The sequence below is a fragment of the Bombina bombina genome, chromosome 2 (assembly GCF_027579735.1).
Source record: "Bombina bombina isolate aBomBom1 chromosome 2, aBomBom1.pri, whole genome shotgun sequence".
Taxonomy (NCBI): Eukaryota; Metazoa; Chordata; class Amphibia; order Anura; family Bombinatoridae; genus Bombina; species Bombina bombina.
In genome coordinates this window covers 523,096,405-523,118,356 of record NC_069500.1, presented here as the reverse complement: position 1 = coordinate 523,118,356, position 21,952 = coordinate 523,096,405, and the positions used below count along the sequence as shown (strand labels likewise).

The 21,952-nt window shown below is 42.2% G+C and overlaps 1 protein-coding gene across 3 annotated transcripts in view; it reads right to left on the bottom strand.

The window, feature by feature from the left end:
- Positions 1–588: 588 nt before the first annotated feature.
- Positions 589–21,952, bottom strand: part of ACIN1 (apoptotic chromatin condensation inducer 1) — a 448,130-nt gene continuing 426,766 nt past the window's right edge. For all 3 annotated transcript variants that reach the window (XM_053702293.1, XM_053702295.1, XM_053702296.1), the window contains 4 exons: positions 2,703–2,810; positions 2,294–2,576; positions 1,448–1,548; positions 589–1,361 (listed from right to left, as the gene is read on the bottom strand). In XM_053702293.1, coding sequence (XP_053558268.1) covers positions 1,089–1,361; positions 1,448–1,548; positions 2,294–2,576; positions 2,703–2,810 — 765 coding nt within the window. In that variant the 3' untranslated portion in view covers positions 589–1,088. The remainder of the gene's footprint in view (positions 1,362–1,447; positions 1,549–2,293; positions 2,577–2,702; positions 2,811–21,952) is intronic.

The following is a 21,952-nucleotide window of genomic DNA, read 5'->3' as shown; positions in this document are numbered from 1 at the left end:
TGCCTCTATTCTCAACAGTAATTAATGATTCTGTAGACTCACCGTGTCTTAAGAAAAGTAAATTGGAAAGTTGATTAAAATTACAAGTCCTATCTGAACTATCAAAGTTTAATTTTGACTAGACTGTCCCTTTAAAGGGATAATGATCACAAAAAAAATAAAAATAAAAAAAAAATCATGCATATTCCTTTAATTATGGATGCTGCCATTTTAAACCTAGGTTTCACTGCAGGTATCCGAAAAAGTTGAGCATATATACAAAACATGCAAATGCTTAAATGCAATGAAAGCTAGATTTCAACATGGCAGCACCCGTGGCTAGAGGGAGGTGGGGAAAACTTCAATACTATGCTTATAAAACAGAGGGTGACCTATGGCTATTAAAAAATAACTGAAGTAAAATGATGTTAATATGTTTTAAAAACGTTAATACTTGGCAAATATGTTATTCTACAGCAACATAAGAAATGTCTTAATTACAAGGTTTGTTCTGTCACTTTAAATGAGCACTATCCATACCTCTTTGAAAGAGTAATGTTTAAATACAACCTCTCAGACCATGATGGAAATAACTGATCAGACAACAAATAAAACTAACGCAGATTTTTATTCTCTGATACTCCACTTCATTTATAATATTAAAAAAAATATAAACAAAATAGGTTTAAACAAGATGCCGCTTCTGGCATCCTTGCAGGGAAGTAATCCTTTTTTCCCCCTGCCATTCTGGCAGCCAGAAGGTTAAGGGGATTTGGGGGGCATGGGAACCCTCATTGCACAAATGCTCCAGATGTGGAGTCCAGCAGCAACAAATCCTTGCACGTATTTATCTGGTAAGTGTGGAATCAAGAGTTTAAACTGAAGAATGGAAAAAAATATATATAACAAAAAAGATTTACCAATAAGAGCGCTGTAAGGCTGCAGGATTCCTTTGGCAGCGCAGAGGCTAAAACATGTCCTGCAGAGTTAAGTAAACCTGTTCCTCTTGAGGTCTACAGTGCATTACTCCTCCAGCCACATGGCTAGAGAGTATGGCACTTTTAACCACCTTCCACGATGGACTGGCCAGTAATGTAAGCAAGTTGAAGTCAGCGCCTGCCACCTCTATCTCTCACAGGTGTGCTCCGGCTACGACTACGGCTGTGCCGCTTCTGTTCCCGCCTATCTCTCTCCCGAGGGTGCTCTCGACTGTGTTCCCTTCTTTTCTCAGCCTCACGTGTTCTTTCCCGACTTCTGTCCATTTCCTTTTCCCTCTCTTTTGCTCGCTCTTTCCTCTCCTCCTCTTCCTGCTCCTCTTGCTCTTTTCGACGTTTCTCTCGTTCCTTTGCTCTCTCTGCCCTGTCCGCAACCTTCTTTAAAACCTGCACATCATGGCAAAATAGAACCATCATCATACAGTCCTCTATATTGGCCATTAAAATAATCCTAACAAAACTTGTAAGATTACCTGATCTTCAGTGAGGGGCAGCCAGTATATACAGGGAGCAGCTTTGGTTTTGTGGAACAAGTCATCCAATAGTTTTGCAGGAGGTTCCTCTTGTACCTTTTCTGTAGGCAGAAGACAGAAAATGTTAATTGAATCAGGAAGCAGAAGAAAATATTTAAAAGAAGCATTGAGTGATTATACACCATTGGAAAGGAATGCCTAAACAAAAGCTGGAAAAGGGACATAACTAAGCTTTATGAAATGACTGCAGTTAACATTATGGGATTCAATACAATTTAGTTTGAACTATATGAACTGCTTTCAAATAATCATTAATACTTCATTAAAGGGATACTGAATCTAATTTTTTTTTCTTTCATGATTCAGATAGAAAGTTGCTTAAAATGGCATGCTCTATCGGAATTATGAAAGAACACAATGGTGGGTTCAGTATCCCTTTAAGCCCTCAGTTGCCGTTGCACAACATGTGTCCAATAGGAAACCAATTTAGATTTACATAGATTTAAGGTGAATAAATATGAAGCATTGTTTAAATTGTGTATTGTATTCGTACTATGCTACAAAAAAAAATGTAACAAAAGTGATTTAGCAAGCAAATAACCAATTAAAGGGGGATGAAAAATGTCTTATAAAAAAAGTCTCTGCCTCTAAAGATTTCTAGTTGATGAGGACCTGATACAAGTATTTATGGATGTAGAGAAATGGCCATTTAATAAATTACTTAAAAGTTAACAATGGAAGAAAGGGTAGAGTAACAGAAATTAAGAAGTGAATGAAAATGAAAGGGGAATTGATGGTTTTAGACCATGTGTAGTGAACTAAGTATTTAAAAACATTAAAATGCACCTTTTTTCTCATTTTTCTTCTCTTTTGATTTGGCATGCTCTTTGCACCGACGGTCTCGAGAACGCGATCTGGGATCTTCTCTGATCTTGTCTCTGTCCCACTCTCTCTCTGAACGTGTGCGCTCCCTCCTCTCCATCTCTCTTTCTCTTTCTGCCCACTGCTCTCGCACTCCTCGGTCATGATCCCTGTGTTCACCCCTTGGTGCAGGCATGTGTGAACGTGGTGGCTCCTCTTGTTTGGGTTCTGGAGGACGCTCAGTCAAAAGCCCTCTGTGGAAGTCAAGCTGAAAAAGGAGAAAGATCAATCATTGAAGATCTGGTAAACCATATAATTGTGAGAAACACCAAAAGAACAAACAGTAGGTGGTTTGCAATAAAGCAGGGATTAGACATGTGACCTAAAAGCATACCTCATCTTGTTCTGCAAAATCCACAGAAAGGAATTTGGGATTGGACTGAGGCCACTTGACGCCATGCAGAGAGTTTCTGGTAGCAACTGCTTCTTCTACAGTGGGGTACTGTATATTGTGAGAAATAAGAACATGGTTAACCAGATATGTAAACCAGTTATAGGGATTGATCTTGAAAACATTAAAGTGATAAAGAACCCAATTTTTTTTCTTTCATGATTCAGATAGAGCATGCAATTTTAAAGCAACTTTCTAATTTACTTCTATTATCAATTTTTCTTCTTCATTCTCTTGCCATCTTTATTTGAAAAAGCAGGAATGTAAGCTTACAAGCTGGCAAATTTTTGGTTCAGCAACCTGGATAGTGCTTGCCGATTACTTTAAGCCACCAATCAGAAAGCGCTACCCAGGTGCTAAACCAAAAACTGGCCTGCATGTAAGCTTACATTCCTGCTTTTTCAAATGAAGATACCAAGAGAACGAAGAAGAAAAGAATAGGAGGAAATTAGAAAGTTGCTTAAAGGGACATTCAATTCAAAATTAAAATTGCATGCTCTATTTGAAGCATGAAAGTTTAAACTTTCCAATTTACTTCCAATAACAAAAACATAATTTATGCTTACCTGATAAATTCCTTTCTCCTGTAGTGTAGTCAGTCCACGGGCCATCATTACTTCTGGGATATTAACTCCTCCCCAACAGGAAGTGCAAGAGGATCACCCAAGCAGAGCTGCTATATAGCTCCTCCCCTCTACGTCACACCCAGTCATTCGACCGAGAACCAAACGAGAAAGGAGAAACTATAGGGTGCAGTGGTGACTGGAGTATAATTTAAAAATTTAGACCTGCCATAAAAAACAGGGCGGGCCGTGGACCGACTACACTACAGGAGAAAGGAATTTATCAGGTAAGCATAAATTATGTTTTCTCCTGTTAAGTGTAGTCAGTCCACGGGTCATCATTACTTCTGGGATACCAATACCAAAGCTAAAGTACACGGATGACGGGAGGGACAGGCAGGATCTTTATACGGAAGGGACCACTGCCTGAAGAACCTTTCTCCCAAAAACAGCCTCCGAAGAAGCAAAAGTGTCAAATTTGTAAAAAGTATGAAGAGAAAACCAAGTTTCAGCCTTGCAAATCTGTTCAACAGATGCCTCATTCTTAAAGGCCCAAGTGGAAGCCACAGCTCTAGTAGAATGAGCTGTAATTCTTTCAGGAGGCTGCTGTCCAGCAGTCTCATAGGCTAAACGTATTATGCTACGAAGCCAAAAAGAGAGAGAGGTAGCAGAAGCTTTTTGACCTCTCCTCTGTCCAGAATAAACGACAAACAGGGAAGAAGTTTGGCGAAAATCTTTAGTTGCCTGTAAGTAAAATTTCAGGGCACGAACTACATCCAGATTGTGTAGAAGTCGTTCCTTCTTTGAAGAACGGTTAGGACACAATGATGGGACAACAATCTCCTGATTGATATTCCTATTAGTGACTACCTTAGGTAAGAACCCAGGTTTAGTACGCAGAACTACCTTGTCTGAATGAAAAATCAGATAAGGAGAATCACAATGTAAGGCCGATAACTCAGAGACTCTTCGAGCCGAGGAAATAGCCATTAAAAACAGAACTTTCCAAGATAACAATTTAATATCAATGGAATGAAGGGGTTCAAACGGAACACCCTGTAAAACGTTAAGAACTAAATTTAAGCTCCATGGTGGAGCAACAGTTTTAAACACAGGCTTAATCCTGGCCAAAGCCTGGCAAAAAGCCTGAACGTCTGGAAATTCTGACAGACGTTTGTGTAAAAGAATGGACAGAGCTGAGATCTGTCCCTTTAAGGAACTAGCAGATAAACCCTTTTCTAAACCCTCTTGTAGAAAAGACAATATCCTAGGAATCCTAACCTTACTCCATGAGTAACTCTTGGATTCGCACCAATGTAAGTATTTACGCCATATTTTATGGTAAATCTTTCTGGTAACAGGTTTCCTAGCCTGTATTAAGGTATCAATTACTGACTCCGAAAATCCACGCTTTGATAAAATCAAGCGTTCAATTTCCAAGCAGTCAGCTTCAGAGAAATTAGATTTTGATGTTTGAAAGGACCCTGAATTAGAAGGTCCTGTCTCAGAGGCAGAGACCAAGGTGGACAGGATGACATGTCCACTAGATCTGCATACCAGGTCCTGCGTGGCCACGCAGGCGCTATTAGAATCACCAATGCTCTCTCCTGTTTGATCCTGGCAATCAATCGAGGAAGCATCGGGAAGGGTGGAAACACATAGGCCATCCCGAAGGTCCAAGGTGCTGTCAAAGCATCTACCAGGACCGCTCCCGGGTCCCTGGACCTGGACCCGTAACAAGGAAGCTTGGCGTTCTGGCGAGACGCCATGAGATCTATCTCTGGTTTGCCCCAAAGTCGAAGTATTTGGGCAAAGACCTCCGGATGAAGTTCCCACTCCCCCGGATGAAAAGTCTGACGACTTAGGAAATCCGCCTCCCAGTTCTCCACTCCAGGAATGTGGATCGCTGACAGGTGGCAAGAGTGAGACTCTGCCCAGCAAATTATCTTTGATACTTCCATCATCGCTAGGGAGCTTCTTGTCCCTCCTTGATGGTTGATGTAAGCTACAGTCGTGATGTTGTCTGACTGAAACCTGATGAACCCCCGAGTTGTTAACTGAGGCCAAGCCAGAAGGGCATTGAGAACTGCTCTCAATTCCAGAATGTTTATTGGAAGGAGACTCTCCTCCTGAGTCCATGATCCCTGAGCCTTCAGGGAATTCCAGACAGCGCCCCAACCTAGTAGGCTGGCGTCTGTTGTTACAATTGTCCAATCTGGTCTGCTGAATGGCATCCCCCTGGACAGATGTGGCCGAGAAAGCCACCATAGAAGAGAATTTCTGGTCTCTTGATCCAGATTCAGAGTAGGGGACAAATCTGAGTAATCCCCATTCCACTGACTTAGCATGCACAATTGCAGCGGTCTGAGATGTAGGCGTGCAAAGGGTACTATGTCCATTGCCGCTACCATTAAGCCGATCACCTCCATGCATTGAGCCACTGACGGGTGTTGAATGGAATGAAGGACACGGCAAGCATTTTGAAGCTTTGTTAACCTGTCTTCTGTCAGGTAGATCTTCATGTCTACAGAATCTATAAGAGTCCCCAAGAAGGGAACTCTTGTGAGTGGAAAGAGAGAACTTTTCTCTTCGTTCACCTTCCACCAATGCGACCTTAGAAATGCCAGTACTAACTCTGTATGAGACTTGGCAGTTTGAAAGCTTGACGCTTGTATCAGAATGTCGTCTAGGTACGGAGCCACCGAAATTCCTCGCGGTCTTAGTACCGCCAGAAGAGCGCCCAGAACCTTTGTGAAGATTCTTGGAGCCGTAGCCAATCCGAATGGAAGAGCTACAAACTGGTAATGCCTGTCTAGGAAGGCAAACCTTAGATACCGGTAATGATTTTTGTGAATCGGTATGTGAAGGTAAGCGTCCTTTAAATCCACTGTGGTCATGTACTGACCCTTTTGGATCATGGGCAAGATTGTCCGAATAGTTTCCATTTTGAACGATGGAACTCTTAAGAATTTGTTTAAGATCTTTAGATCCAAGATTGGTCTGAAGGTTCCTTCTTTCTTGGGAACCACAAACAGATTTGAGTAAAATCCCTGTCCGTGCTCTGACCGCGGAACCGGGTGGATCACTCCCATTAGCAAAAGATCTTGTACACAGCGTAGAAACGCCTCTTTCTTTATTTGGTTTGTTGACAACCTTGAAAGATGAAATCTCCCTTTTGGGGGAGAGATTTTGAAGTCCAGAAGATATCCCTGAGATATGATCTCTAACGCCCAGGGATCCTGGACATCTCTTGCCCAAGCCTGGGCGAAGAGAGAAAGTCTGCCCCCCACTAGATCCGTTCCCGGATCGGGGGCCCTCAATTCATGCTGTCTTAGGGGCAGCAGCAGGTTTTCTGGCCTGCTTGCCCTTGTTCCAGGACTGGTTAGGTTTCCAGCCTTGTCTGTAGCGAGCAACAGCTCCTTCCTGTTTTGGTGCAGAGGAAGTTGATGCTGCTCCTGCCTTGAAGTTACGAAAGGCACGAAAATTAGACTGTCTAGCCCTAGGTTTGGCTCTGTCTTGAGGCAGGGCATGGCCTTTACCTCCTGTAATGTCAGCAATAATTTCTTTCAAACCGGGCCCAAATAAGGTCTGCCCTTTGAAAGGTATGTTAAGTAATTTAGATTTAGAAGTAACATCAGCTGACCAGGATTTTAGCCACAGTGCTCTACGTGCCTGAATGGCGAATCCTGAATTCTTAGCCGTAAGTTTAGTTAAATGTACTACGGCATCTGAAATAAATGAATTAGCTAGCTTAAGGGTTTTAAGCTTATTTGAAATCTCATCTATAGTTATTGAGTCAAGAGTCTCTTCCAGAGACTCGGACCAAAATGCGGCCGCAGCCGTGACAGACGCAATACATGCAAGGGGTTGCAATATAAAACCTTGTTGAACAAACATTTTCTTAAGGTAACCCTCTAATTTTCTATCCATTGGATCTGAAAAGGCACAGCTATCCTCCACCGGGATAGTGGTACGCTTAGCCAGAGTAGAAACCGCTCCCTCCACCTTAGGGACCATCTGCCATAAGTCCCGTGTGGTGGCGTCTATTGGAAACATTTTTCTAAATACAGGAGGGGGGGAAAAGGGTACACCGGACCTATCCCACTCCTTAGTAATTATCTCTGTAAGCCTCTTAGGTATAGGAAATACGTCAGTACTCGCTGGTACTGCATAGTATCTATTCAGCCTACATAATTTCTCTGGGATTGCAACAGTGTTACAATCATTCAGAGCCGCTAATACCTCCCCTAGCAGTACACGGAGGTTTTCTAGTTTAAACTTAAAATTTGAAATGTCTGAATCCACTCTATTTGGATCAGATCCGTCACCTGCAGATTGAAGCTCTCCGTCCTCATGTTCTGCAAATTGTGACGCAGTATCTGACATGGCCCTAATATCAGCGCACTCTGTTCTCACCCCAGAGTGATCTTGCTTACCTCTAAGTTCTGGTAATTTAGACAAAACTTCAGTCATAACATTAGCCATGTCCTGTAGTGTGATTTGTAATGGCCGCACTGAAGTACTCGGCGTTACAATATCACGCACCTCCCGAGCGGGAGATGCAGGTACTGACACGTGAGGCAAGTTAGTCGGCATAACTTCCCCCTCGTTGTTTGGTGAATGATGTTCAATTTGTACAAATTGACTTTTATTTAAAGTAGCATCAATGCAATTAGTACATAAATTTCTATTGGGCTCCACCTTGGCTTTTGCACATATAGCACAGAGATATTCCTCTGAGTCAGACATGTTTAACAAACTAGCAATTAAACTAGCAAGCTTGGAAATACTTTTCAACTCAATTTACAAGTAATATGAAAAACGCACTGTGCCTTTAAGAAGCACAGAAAAAAACTATGACAGTTGAATAACAATGAACCGGAGAAATTATAAAAACCAAATTTTTCCCGGTAAAGGCATAAATTTAGCAAAGGATTGCCCCCATTAGCAATGGATAACTAACCCTTAATAGCAGAAAAAAATATAAACTTTATCACAGTCAAAGCACAATCTCACAGGTCTGCTGTGAGTGATTACCTCCCTCAAAATAATTTTTGAAGACCCTTGAGCTCTGTAGAGACGATCCGGATCATGCAGGGAGAGAAACAGACTTGTGACTGAATTTCTGATGCGTAACAAAAGCGCCAAAATAGGCCCCTCCCCCTCACACACAGCAGTGAGGGAAGTTCAGTAAACTGTCTTAAATTAAAATAAACGACAGCCAAGTGGAAAAACAGTGCCCAAAACAATTTTTCACCCAGTACCTCAGATAATTAAACGATTTAACATGCCAGCAAAAACGTTTAAAATCAAATAACATGAAATGTCATTAAACAGCCTGTTGCTAGACGTTCCCACTGCAAGTTAGGCTAAAAGTTATATGCATATAGTATTATCCCAGTGAAGTGCCATTCCCCAGAATACTGAAGTGTAAACATATATACATAACAGCCTGATACCAGTTGCTACTACTGCATTTAAGGCTGAACTTACATTATATTGGTATTGGCAGTATTTTCTCAGTCAATTCTATTCCTCAGAAAAAAAATATACTGCAACATACCTCTTTGCAGGTGAACCTGCCCGCTGTCCCCTGATCTGAAGTTTACCTCACTCCTCAGAATGGCCGAGAACAGCAAAATGAATCTTAGCTACGCCGGCTAAAATCATCCAAAAACTCAGGTAGATTCTTCTTCAAATTCTACCTGAGAAGGAACAACACACTCCGGTGCTGTTTTAAAATAAACTTTTGATTGAAGATATAAAAAACTAAGTATAACCACAGTCCTCTCACACATCCTATCTATTAGTTGGGTGCAAGAGAATGACTGGGTGTGACGTAGAGGGGAGGAGCTATATAGCAGCTCTGCTTGGGTGATCCTCTTGCACTTCCTGTTGGGGAGAAGTTTATATCCCAGAAGTAATGATGACCCGTGGACTGACTACACTTAACAGGAGAAATGTGCAATCTCTTTATATTTACACTGAGTCACCAGCTCCTACTGGCATGTGCAAGAATTCACAGAATATAAATATATGCATTTGTGATTGGCCAATGGCCGTCACATAATATGGGGGGGGGGGGGGGGGAGTAGAAATAGAAATAACTGAAATTTTTCAGAAAAAAAAAAAAAAAAAAAGGAAATTTATTCTTACCTGATAAATTTGTTTCTTTTACGATACGATGAGTCCGCGGATTTCATCCTTACTTGTGGGATATCGCTTCCGGGTCAGCAGGAGGCAGCAAACAGCACCACAGCAGAGATTATATATATATATATATATATATATATATATATATATATATATATATATATATATATATATATATATATATATATATATATATATATATATATATATATATATATATATATATATATATATATATATATATATATATATATATATATATATATATATATCCTCCCTTCCCTCCCACTCCAGTCATTCGACCGAAGTTAGGAAGAGAAAGGAAAAGGCAAGGTGCAGAGGTGACTGAAGTTTAACAAACATAAAGACCTGTCTTATCAAAACAGGGTGGACTCATCGTATCGTAAAAGAAACAAATTTATCATTTTTTACAAGATACGATGAGTCCACGGATTTCATCCTTACTTGTGGGATACAATACCAAAGCTATAGTACACGGATGAAACTGGAGGGACAAGACAGGGAACCTAAACGGAAGGCGCCACCGCTTGAAGAACTTTCCTCCCAAAAACAGCCTCAGACGAGGCAAAAGTATCAAATTTGTAAAATTTGTAAAAAGTGTGAAGAGACTACCAAGTTGCAGCTTTGCAAATCTGTTCAACAGAAACATTTTTGAATGCCCACAAGGAAGCCATAGCTCTAGTGGAATGAGCCGTAATTTGTGCAGGAGGCTGCTGTCCAGTAGTCTCATATGCAAACCGGATGATACTCTTCAGCCAAAATAAGAGGGAGCCGTAGCTTTCTGACCCCTACGCTTCCCAGAAAAACACAATAAACCGGGAAGACAAGTGACTAAAATCCTTAGTGGCCTGTAAGTAAAACTTTAAAGCACGGACCACGTCCAAATTATGTAAAAGCCGCTCCTTCATAGAAGGATTAGGACACAAGGAAGGAACAACAATTTCCTGATTAAATTTTTTTATTAGAAACAACCTTAGGAACGAAACCAGGTTTGGTACGTAACACCACCTTATCAGAATGGAAAATAAGATAAGGAGAAACACAATGTAATGCCGAAAGCTCAGAAACTCTGCGAGTAGAAGAAATAGTAACCAAAAATAAAAATTTCAAAGATAACAACTTAATATCTATGGAATGCATAGGTTCAAACGGAACCCCTTGAAGAACATTAAGAACTAAATTCAAAATCCAAGGAGGAGCAATTGGTCTAAACACAGGCCTGATTCTAGTCAGAACCTGACAAAAAGATTTAACATCTGGAACATCTGCCAGACGCTTGTGTAGCAAAATAGACAAAGCAGAAATCTGTCCCTTTAAGGAACTTACCGACAAGCCTTTCTCCAATCCTTCTTGAAGAAAAGACAAAATCCTGGGAATCCTAACCCTACTCCATGAGTAGCCCTTGGATTCGCATCAATAAAGATTTACACCATATCTAATGGTAAATCTTTCTAGTAACAGGCTTACGTGCCGGAATCAAAGGTACCAATGACCGAATCAGAGAACCCTCGCTTAAATAAAATCAAGCGTACAATCTCCAAGCAGTTAGCTGCAGAGAAACTAGATTCAGATGATGGAAGGGTCCCTGAATGAGAAGGTTTTTCCTCAATGGAAGCTGCCATGGTGGCTGAGATGACATGTCCACCAGATCGGCATACCAAGTCCTGCGAGGCCACACAGGAGCGATGAGAATCACTGAAGTCCTCTCCTGTTGGATTCGAGCAATCACCCGGGAAAGGAGAGCAAATAGAGGGAACACATAAGCTAGGCTGAACTGCCAAGGCATCTATCAGCTTGGCCTGGGGATCCCTGGACCTGGATCTCGGAAGCTTGGCTTGCCATAAGATCCAACTCCGGCCTGCCTCATCTGAGAATCAGGGTGGCAAATACCTCAGGATAGAGTTCCCATGCTCCCGGATGAAAAGTCTGTCTGCTCAGAAAATCCTATTCCCAGTTTTCCACACCTGGGATGTGGATTGCCGACAGATAAGAGTGAGCCTCCGCCCACCGAAATATCTTGGCTACTGTTGTCATCGCTAAGGAACTCCTTCTTCCTCCCTGATGACTGATGTAAGCTACAGTCGTAATGTTGTCCGACTGGAATCTGATGAATTTGGCAGAAGCCAGCTGAGGCCAAGCCTGAAACGCATTGAAGATTGCTCTCAACTCTAGGATATTTATGGGAAGTAGAGACTCCGATCGAGTCCATACACCCTGAGCCCTCAGGAAGTTCCAGACTGCTCCCCATTCCATCAGGCTGGCGTCCGTTGTCACTATCGCCCATGAGGGTCTGCGGACGCATGTCCCCTGGGACAGATGATCCAGCGACAACCACCATAGAAGAGAGTCCCTTGTCTCCTGATCTAGCTCTATTTGAGGAGACAAATTTGAATAATCTCCATTCCACTGCCTGAGTATGCAGTTGCAGAGGTCTGAGATGAAAACGAGCAAACGGAATGATGTCCATGGCCGCTACCATCAATCCAATTACCTCCATGCACTGAGCCACTGACGGCCGAGGATTGGACTGAAGGGATCAGCATGTATTCAGAATTTGTAACTTTCTGACTTCCGTCAAAAAGATCTTCATGGATAGAGAGTCGATAAGAGTTCCCAAGAAAGGAACCCTTCACTTACCACTTGTGAGTCCTCAGAAAGGACAGAACAACGTCGGTATGAGACACTGCTAGAAGATAGGACGAGGCCTGGATCAGAACATCGTCCAGATAAGGCGCCACTGCAATGTCCTGTGGTCTCAGAACCGCCAGCAGAGACCCCAGAACCTTCGAGAAAATTCTGGGAGCCGTGGCTAGACCGAAAGGACGAGCCACAAACTGAAAATGTTTGTCCAGAAAGGGAACTAGTGAAGAACCCTGTGGATATACCCATGCAGATATGCATCCGTTGGATCCACTGTGGTCAGAAATTGACTCTCCTGGATCAATGGATGGATAGTGCGAATAGTATCCATCCAGAACGATGGAACTCAGAGAAACTTGTTTATACTTTTTTTATTCAAAACCAATGTGAAGAAGCCCCTAGCCCCTGTTCCTGTATGGGAACGGGACCAAGTATTCTCATGTAAAAAAAGAGGACTCTTACACAAGGTAAGAACGCCTCACTTCTTATCTGGTCCTGGGCCGGCAATAACCCCTTCATGCTGACTTGGAAGCAGCAGCAGCAGACTTCTTGGAGTGCTTACCCCTGATCAAAAATTGGTTGGGACTCCAAGTGAACTAGACAGTTTTCTGTTGGGTACTGATATCCTGAAATAGCAACCACTGTGAAAGAAACCTCGCTCACAAAACTTTTATAGTTCCCCTTGCGCTTTCCCTGCAGCAAGGGAGAAACCGGCAACGCTTACTCAAAAAAAAAAAAAAAAAAAGGTAGCGATGTCCAGTAGGATAACGCCAAAAAGGGAATATGGAGGAAGAGCAAGGCCCCTGGAAAAGGATGCTAAGTTCTTAGGACAAGTGCAGATAAAAAAACGGCGAAAATATTAAACTTTGTCAGAACACTTCTTGTAGCTTCGGAGACAAGAATGTATATGAAAAAAAAACAACTCTATACTAATGTGGAGCATGCAAGGATTTTTCTGTTCCACATGTATTTAAAGACATAACCATGAAGTCCCCTCCAATTCACTCATTGTCAAAACAAATTGAATTACTGTGACTGAAAATGATATATCAAAAATATAAGAGACTGTATCTGTGAATGTTAAATGCAATACTGTATGTAACATATATAAAAAACTCCAGACTTCAACTAATCCTAGAAGAGTCTGTCTGCCACCGGATGGAACACTAATAATTAACAGGATCCTAAATAGGAAAGAACACTTAAGTTCTGCGTGCTTGTGCAAACTTTTCTGCTGCATATTTTAATCTAACGCAGCAAGAGCTGCTCGCGAAGCTGCTGAACCAAGCACCTAAAAAATAATTACTAAACAGTGCCAAGAGCCTATCTGCTGAAAAAGCAGAGAAGACAGCTGGCCACTATCAACTGAAGTCAAAGGTGTTTAAACAAAAGGCGCGGATCGTAGTCCCGCCTATCGTGGGCGTATCCCACCTAATAAATATGTTCCATACCGAGTCAAAAACCTCTCTGCTGTACATGCAGAGAAGACATCTGAAGACTAACTTCCTAGTCGAAAAAGGTGCGCAAACCAAGGCGCGGATCTTAGCCCCGCCCATCGTGGGCATATGACACTTAATCTCCCGGGCGGCTTAAGTATAAGAAAATGAAACCGCCGGGAGAGCTAACAACCCACGTGGGCATATAAGAGTAAATAAACGAACCTCCCAGTAGGCTCCAAAGTGAAACAAGCCGTTGGGAACCTTGAGTGTCAGATTACACAGTCGGTATAAATTATCGAAAATCTCCCTGTCGACTACCAAAGTGGAGTCCAAAGAGAAGAACCCTCCCATCGGCTACTAATTTATTAATGAGAGCCGTGAGGAGCAGGGATATATACCGTTTAAACATAAATAATAAAAACCTCCCTGTCGGCTGCTAAAAGTAGTATTAGAAGCCATAGGGAGCGAAGTCAGCACCCACCATAACATTGTGGAAACAGAATAAATCTCCCAGTCGGCTGTTAATTACTGCAGCGTAAGCCGTAGGAAACCAAACATGCACTCTGCGAGCAGAAGAAATCATGCATGCATGATAGCAGGGACATGTAACAGTCATGCACACCTTTCTGTAGGCTACTGATTTAGTATTATACACCGAAGGGAGCAGAAACATGCATTCGGCATCACAAACTCGAGCTGAATCAGTATAGCCACCCTGTCGGCTGATACCTTTAGCATTGTAAGCCATCAGGAACATATAACATTCAGACTAGGGCTGTAACTAACGATTATTTTCATAATCGATTAATCGGCCGATTATTTTTTAGATTCATCGACTAATCTGATAAAGAGAATAGTTTTCTATGTTTTAAATAAAATACACATAATGAGTGTTACAAATATAAACTTCAGACTAAAACTTTACATTAACACAACTGTTTCTTCAATTTTAAAGCAGCAGAGCACAGTTTTATAATTAAACAAAACCAAACCACAAACTGTTTGAAAAGAGATAGAACTAGAAAGAGTTAGACTATCACTGTTAATAACATTCTGTTATTCACTCTTTCAGAAACTTTGCATTGAAATGCAAACATCTCAACATGTCCACATGCTTCTGGCTAAGGCTGGTTCTCTGTTTGCAGCTGTATTTCCTGCAGCAGAGAAAAGGCTGTTGAGGTGTATAAGTAGGCTTTTGCCAATTTCACCAAAGTGGAATATTTATCTTTGTTAGCTCTTCACCAATGCTAAGTGTTTTCTACCTTGGCAAGCGGCCTCTCAAAGTAACCCTTGACTTCATTTTAACATAAAAATATCTTGAATATCTATATGCAATGGTAAATAACCAGCTATAAGGTAAGGGGAAATATCTAGTCCGCTCTAAAAACAATGAATATATACTTATAAAGATTGAATCTGGTACATATTACCACAATTTATTAAAAAACAGAATTTATGTTTACCTGATAAATTACTTTCTCCAACGGTGTGTCCGGTCCACGGCGTCATCCTTACTTGTGGGATATTCTCTTCCCCAACAGGAAATGGCAAAGAGCCCAGCAAAGCTGGTCACATGATCCCTCCTAGGCTCCGCCTACCCCAGTCATTCGACCGACGTTAGAGGAATATTTGCATAGGAGAAACCATATGGTACCGTGGTGACTGTAGTTAAAGAAAATAAATTATCAGACCTGATTAAAAAAACCAGGGCGGGCCGTGGACCGGACACACCGTTGGAGAAAGTAATTTATCAGGTAAACATAAATTCTGTTTTCTCCAACATAGGTGTGTCCGGTCCACGGCGTCATCCTTACTTGTGGGAACCAATACCAAAGCTTTAGGACACGGATGAAGGGAGGGAGCAAATCAGGTCACCTAAATGGAAGGCACCACGGCTTGCAAAACCTTTCTCCCAAAAATAGCCTCAGAAGAAGCAAAAGTATCAAACTTGTAAAATTTGGTAAAAGTGTGCAGTGAAGACCAAGTCGCTGCCCTACATATCTGATCAACAGAAGCCTCGTTCTTGAAGGCCCATGTGGAAGCCACAGCCCTAGTGGAATGAGCCGTGATTCTTTCGGGAGGCTGCCGTCCGGCAGTCTCGTAAGCCAATCTGATGATGCTTTTAATCCAAAAAGAAAGAGAGGTAGAAGTTGCTTTTTGACCTCTCCTTTTACCGGAATAAACAACAAACAAGGAAGATGTTTGTCTAAAATCCTTTGTAGCATCTAAATAGAATTTTAGAGCGCGAACAACATCCAGATTGTGCAACAAACGTTCCTTCTTTGACACTGGTTTCGGACACAGAGAAGGTACGATAATCTCCTGGTTAATGTTTTTGTTAGAAACAACTTTTGGAAGAAAACCAGGTTTAGGACGTAAAACCACCTTATCTGCATGGAACACCAGATAAGGAGGAGAACACTGCAGAGCAGATAATTCTGAAACTCTTCTAGCAGAAGAAATCGCAACTAAAAACAAAACTTTCCAAGATAATAACTTAATATCAACGGAATGTAGGGGTTCAAACGGAACCCCCTGAAGAACTGAAAGAACTAAGTTGAGACTCCAAGGAGGAGTCAAAGGTTTGTAAACAGGCTTAATTCTAACCAGAGCCTGAACAAAGGCTTGAACATCTGACACAGCTGCCAGCTTTTTGTGAAGTAACACAGACAAGGCAGAAATCTGTCCCTTCAGGGAACTTGCAGATAATCCTTTTTCCAATCCTTCTTGAAGGAAGGATAGAATCTTAGGAATCTTAACCTTGTCCCAAGGGAATCCTTTAGATTCACACCAACAGATATATTTTTTCCAAATTTTGTGGTAAATCTTTCTAGTTACAGGCTTTCTGGCCTGAACAAGAGTATCGATAACAGAATCTGAGAACCCTCGCTTCGATAAGATCAAGCGTTCAATCTCCAAGCAGTCAGCTGAAGTGAAACCAGATTCGGATGTTCGAACGGACCCTGAACAAGAAGGTCTCGTCTCAAAGGTAGCTTCCAAGGTGGAGCCGATGACATATTCACCAGATCTGCATACCAAGTCCTGCGTGGCCACGCAGGAGCTATCAAGATCACCGACGCCCTCTCCTGATTGATCCTGGCTACCAGCCTGGGGATGAGAGGAAACGGCGGGAACACATAAGCTAGTTTGAAGGTCCAAGGTGCTACTAGTGCATCCACTAGAGCCGCCTTGGGATCCCTGGATCTGGACCCGTAGCAAGGAACTTTGAAGTTCTGACGAGAGGCCATCAGATCCATGTCTGGAATGCCCCACAGCTGAGTGACTTGGGCAAAGATTTCCGGATGGAGTTCCCACTCCCCCGGATGCAATGTCTGACGACTCAGAAAATCTGCTTCCCAATTTTCCACTCCTGGGATGTGGATAGCAGACAGGTGGCAGGAGTGAGACTCCGCCCATAGAATGATTTTGGTCACTTCTTCCATCGCCAGGGAACTCCTTGTTCCCCCCTGATGGTTGATGTACGCAACAGTTGTCATGTTGTCTGATTGAAACCGTATGAACTTGGCCCTCGCTAGCTGAGGCCAAGCCTTGAGAGCATTGAATATCGCTCTCAGTTCCAGAATATTTATCGGTAGAAGAGATTCTTCCCGAGACCAAAGACCCTGAGCTTTCAGGGATCCCCAGACCGCGCCCCAGCCCATCAGACTGGCGTCGGTCGTGACGATGACCCACTCCGGTCTGCGGAATGTCATCCCTTGTGACAGGTTGTCCAGGGACAGCCACCAACGGAGTGAGTCTCTGGTCCTCTGATTTACTTGTATCTTCGGAGACAAGTCTGTATAGTCCCCATTCCACTGACTGAGCATGCACAGTTGTAATGGTCTTAGATGAATGCGCGCAAAAGGAACTATGTCCATTGCCGCTACCATCAAACCGATCACTTCCATGCACTGCGCTATGGAAGGAAGAGGAACGGAATGAAGTATCCGACAAGAGTCTAGAAGTTTTGTTTTTCTGGCCTCTGTCAGAAAAATCCTCATTTCTAAGGAGTCTATTATTGTTCCCAAGAAGGGAACCCTTGTTGACGGAGATAGAGAACTCTTTTCCACGTTCACTTTCCATCCGTGAGATCTGAGAAAGGCCAGGACAATGTCTGTGTGAGCCTTTGCTTGAGGAAGGGACGACGCTTGATCAGAATGTCGTCCAAGTAAGGTACTACAGCAATGCCCCTTGGTCTTAGCACAGCTAGAAGGGACCCTAGTACCTTTGTGAAAATCCTTGGAGCAGTGGCTAATCCGAAAGGAAGCGCCACGAACTGGTAATGCTTGTCCAGGAATGCGAACCTTAGGAACCGATGATGTTCCTTGTGGATAGGAATATGTAGATACGCATCCTTTAAATCCACCGTGGTCATGAATTGACCTTCCTGGATGGAAGGAAGAATAGTTCGAATGGTTTCCATCTTGAACGATGGAACCTTGAGAAACTTGTTTAAGATCTTGAGATCTAAGATTGGTCTGAACGTTCCCTCTTTTTTGGGAACTATGAACAGATTGGAGTAGAACCCCATCCCTTGTTCTCTTAATGGAACAGGATGAATCACTCCCATTTTTAACAGGTCTTCTACACAATGTAAGAATGCCTGTCTTTTTATGTGGTCTGAAGACAACTGAGACCTGTGGAACCTCCCCCTTGGGGGAAGCCCCTTGAATTCCAGAAGATAACCTTGGGAGACTATTTCTAGTGCCCAAGGATCCAGAACATCTCTTGCCCAAGCCTGAGCGAAGAGAGAGAGTCTGCCCCCCACCAGATCCGGTCCCGGATCGGGGGCCAACATTTCATGCTGTCTTGGTAGCAGTGGCAGGTTTCTTGGCCTGCTTTCCCTTGTTCCAGCCTTGCATTGGTCTCCAAGCTGGCTTGGCTTGAGAAGTATTACCCTCTTGCTTAGAGGACGTAGCACTTTGGGCTGGTCCGTTTCTACGAAAGGGACGAAAATTAGGTTTATTTTTTGCCTTGAAAGGCCGATCCTGAGGAAGGGCGTGGCCCTTACCCCCAGTGATATCAGAGATAATCTCTTTCAAGTCAGGGCCAAACAGCGTTTTCCCCTTGAAAGGAATGTTAAGTAGCTTGTTCTTGGAAGACGCATCAGCTGACCAAGATTTCAGCCAAAGCGCTCTGCGCGCCACAATAGCAAACCCTGAATTCTTAGCCGCTAACCTAGCCAATTGCAAAGTGGCGTCTAGGGTGAAAGAATTAGCCAATTTGAGAGCCTTGATTCTGTCCATAATCTCCTCATAAGGGGGAGAATCACTATCGACCGCCTTTATCAGCTCATCGAACCAGAAACATGCGGCTGTAGCTACAGGGACAATGCATGAAATAGGTTGTAGAAGGTAACCCTGCTGAACAAACATCTTTTTAAGTAAACCTAATTTTTTATCCATAGGATCTTTAAAAGCACAACTATCCTCTATGGGTATAGTGGTGCGTTTGTTTAAAGTGGAAACCGCTCCCTCGACCTTGGGGACTGTCTGCCATAAGTCCTTTCTGGGGTCGACCATAGGAAACAATTTTTTAAATATGGGGGGAGGGACGAAAGGAATACCGGGCCTTTCCCATTCTTTATTAACAATGTCCGCCACCCGCTTGGGTATAGGAAAAGCTTCTGGGAGTCCCGGGACCTCTAGGAACTTGTCCATTTTACATAGTTTCTCTGGGATGATCAAATTCTCACAATCATCCAGAGTGGATAACACCTCCTTAAGCAGAATGCGGAGATGTTCCAACTTAAATTTAAACGTAATCACATCAGGTTCAGCTTGTTGAGAAATGTTCCCTGAATCAGTAATTTCTCCCTCAGACAAAACCTCCCTGGCCCCATCAGACTGGGTTAGGGGCCCTTCAGAACCATTATTATCAGCGTCGTCCTGCTCTTCAGTATCTAAAACAGAGCAGTCACGCTTACGCTGGTAAGTGTTCATTTTGGCTAAAATGTTTTTGACAGAATTATCCATTACAGCCGTTAATTGTTGCATAGTAAGGAGTATTGGCGCGCTAGATGTACTAGGGGCCTCCTGAGTGGGCAAGACTCGTGTAGACGAAGGAGGGAATGATGCAGTACCATGCTTACTCCCCTCACTTGAGGAATCATCTTGGGCATCATTGTCATTGTCACATAAATCACATTTATTTAAATGAATAGGAATTCTGGCTTCCCCACATTCAGAACACAGTCTATCTGGTAGTTCAGACATGTTAAACAGGCATAAACTTGATAACAAAGTACAAAAAACGTTTTAAAATAAAACCGTTACTGTCACTTTAAATTTTAAACTGAACACACTATTACTGCAATTGCGAAAAAACATGAAGGAATTGTTCAAAATTCACCAAATTTTCACCACAGTGTCTTAAAGCCTTAAAAGTATTGCACACCAAATTTGGAAGCTTTAACCCTTAAAATAACGGAACCGGAGCCGTTTTTAACTTTAACCCCTTTACAGTCCCTGGTATCTGCTTTGCTGAGACCCAACCAAGCCCAAAGGGGAATACGATACCAAATGACGCCTTCAGAAAGTCTTTTCTAAGTATCAGAGCTCCTCTCACATGCGACTGCATGTCATGCCTCTCAAAAACAAGTGCGCAACACCGGCGCGAAAATGAGGCTCTGCCTATGATTTGGGAAAGCCCCTAAATAATAAGGAGTCTAAAACAGTGCCTGCCGATATTATTATATCAAAATACCCAGATAAAATGATTCCTCAAGGCTAAATATGTGTTAATAATGAATCGATTTAGCCCAGAAAAAGTCTACAGTCTTAATAAGCCCTTGTGAAGCCCTTATTTACGATCTTTATAAACATGGCTTACCGGATCCCATAGGGAAAATGACAGCTTCCAGCATTACATCGTCTTGTTAGAATGTGTCATACCTCAAGCAGCAAGAGACTGCTCACTGTTCCCCCAACTGAAGTTAATTGCTCTCAACAGTCCTGTGTGGAACAGCCATGGATTTTAGTGACGGTTGCTAAAATCATTTTCCTCATACAAACAGAAATCTTCATCTCTTTTCTGTTTCTGAGTAAATAGTACATACCAGCACTATTTTAAAATAACAAACTCTTGATTGAATAATAAAAACTACAGTTAAACACTAAAAAACTCTAAGCCATCTCCGTGGAGATGTTGCCTGTACAACGGCAAAGAGAATGACTGGGGTAGGCGGAGCCTAGGAGGGATCATGTGACCAGCTTTGCTGGGCTCTTTGCCATTTCCTGTTGGGGAAGAGAATATCCCACAAGTAAGGATGACGCCGTGGACCGGACACACCTATGTTGGAGAAATAACAATAAAAACAAAATCAAAAAGCGCTAAGGACTGTATATCAATAACAGGACAAAGCCTTACACATTTATTTATACAGTACATATAATCAGCAATAGCAAGCAATACGCTAATAATTGTGCAAACAGATAATAGTGCACATCAATTTAAATAACTCCCATCAATCTAGGGGCTAGGTATAAATAACAAGCTCAGCACTATATCAAAGTTTAGTTCCAAATCACCAGATTTAATATAAACAATCCAAATGATGACTATTATATCTGGGTTGCACATAAGCCAGGGGTAGTTGTAAATGTATACTGTCCTGAAAAAGTGAAAAGTAGACGTCCTTTAGGCTAAGGACATAACCATAAAACACAATACCATATATGCAGGAGTTCATTGGAGTGAAGCAGCTGGTGTTATGCACAGACCAAATAATTGCAAACCAACTAATCGATTATGAGATTCGTTGACAACTATTTTCATAATCGATTATTATCGATTATGACGATTAGTTGTTGATGCTGTAATTCAGACATTGTGCATACTGAATAAAAATAACCCTTCCAATCGGTCGTGATCTTAGGACCGTAAGCCCTTGTGAGTAGGGACATTCAATCAAACTGAACACCCATACTAAAGACAAAGAAACCTCCCTGTCAGCCTTTAAAAGGACAGTCAACACCAGAATTTTTGTTGTTTAAAAAGAAAGATATTACCCATTCCCCAGTTTTGCATATCCCACAGTGTTATAATAATACACGTTTTACCTCTGTAATTATCTTGTATCTAAGCCTCTGCTGACTGCCCCCTTATTTCAGTTCTTTTGACAGACATGCCAGTTTAGCCAATCAGTGCTCACTCCTAGGTCACTTTACGTTTATCTATATGAAACATGTGAACTAATGCCCTCTAGTGGTCAAAATGTATTCAGATTAGACGCAGTCTTCAAGGACTAAGAAATTAGCATATGAACCTCCTAGGTTTAGCTTTCAACTAAGAATACCAAGAGAACAAAGCAAAATTGGTGATAAAAGTAAATTGGGAAGTTGTTTAAAATTGCATGCTCTATCTGAATCATGAAAGT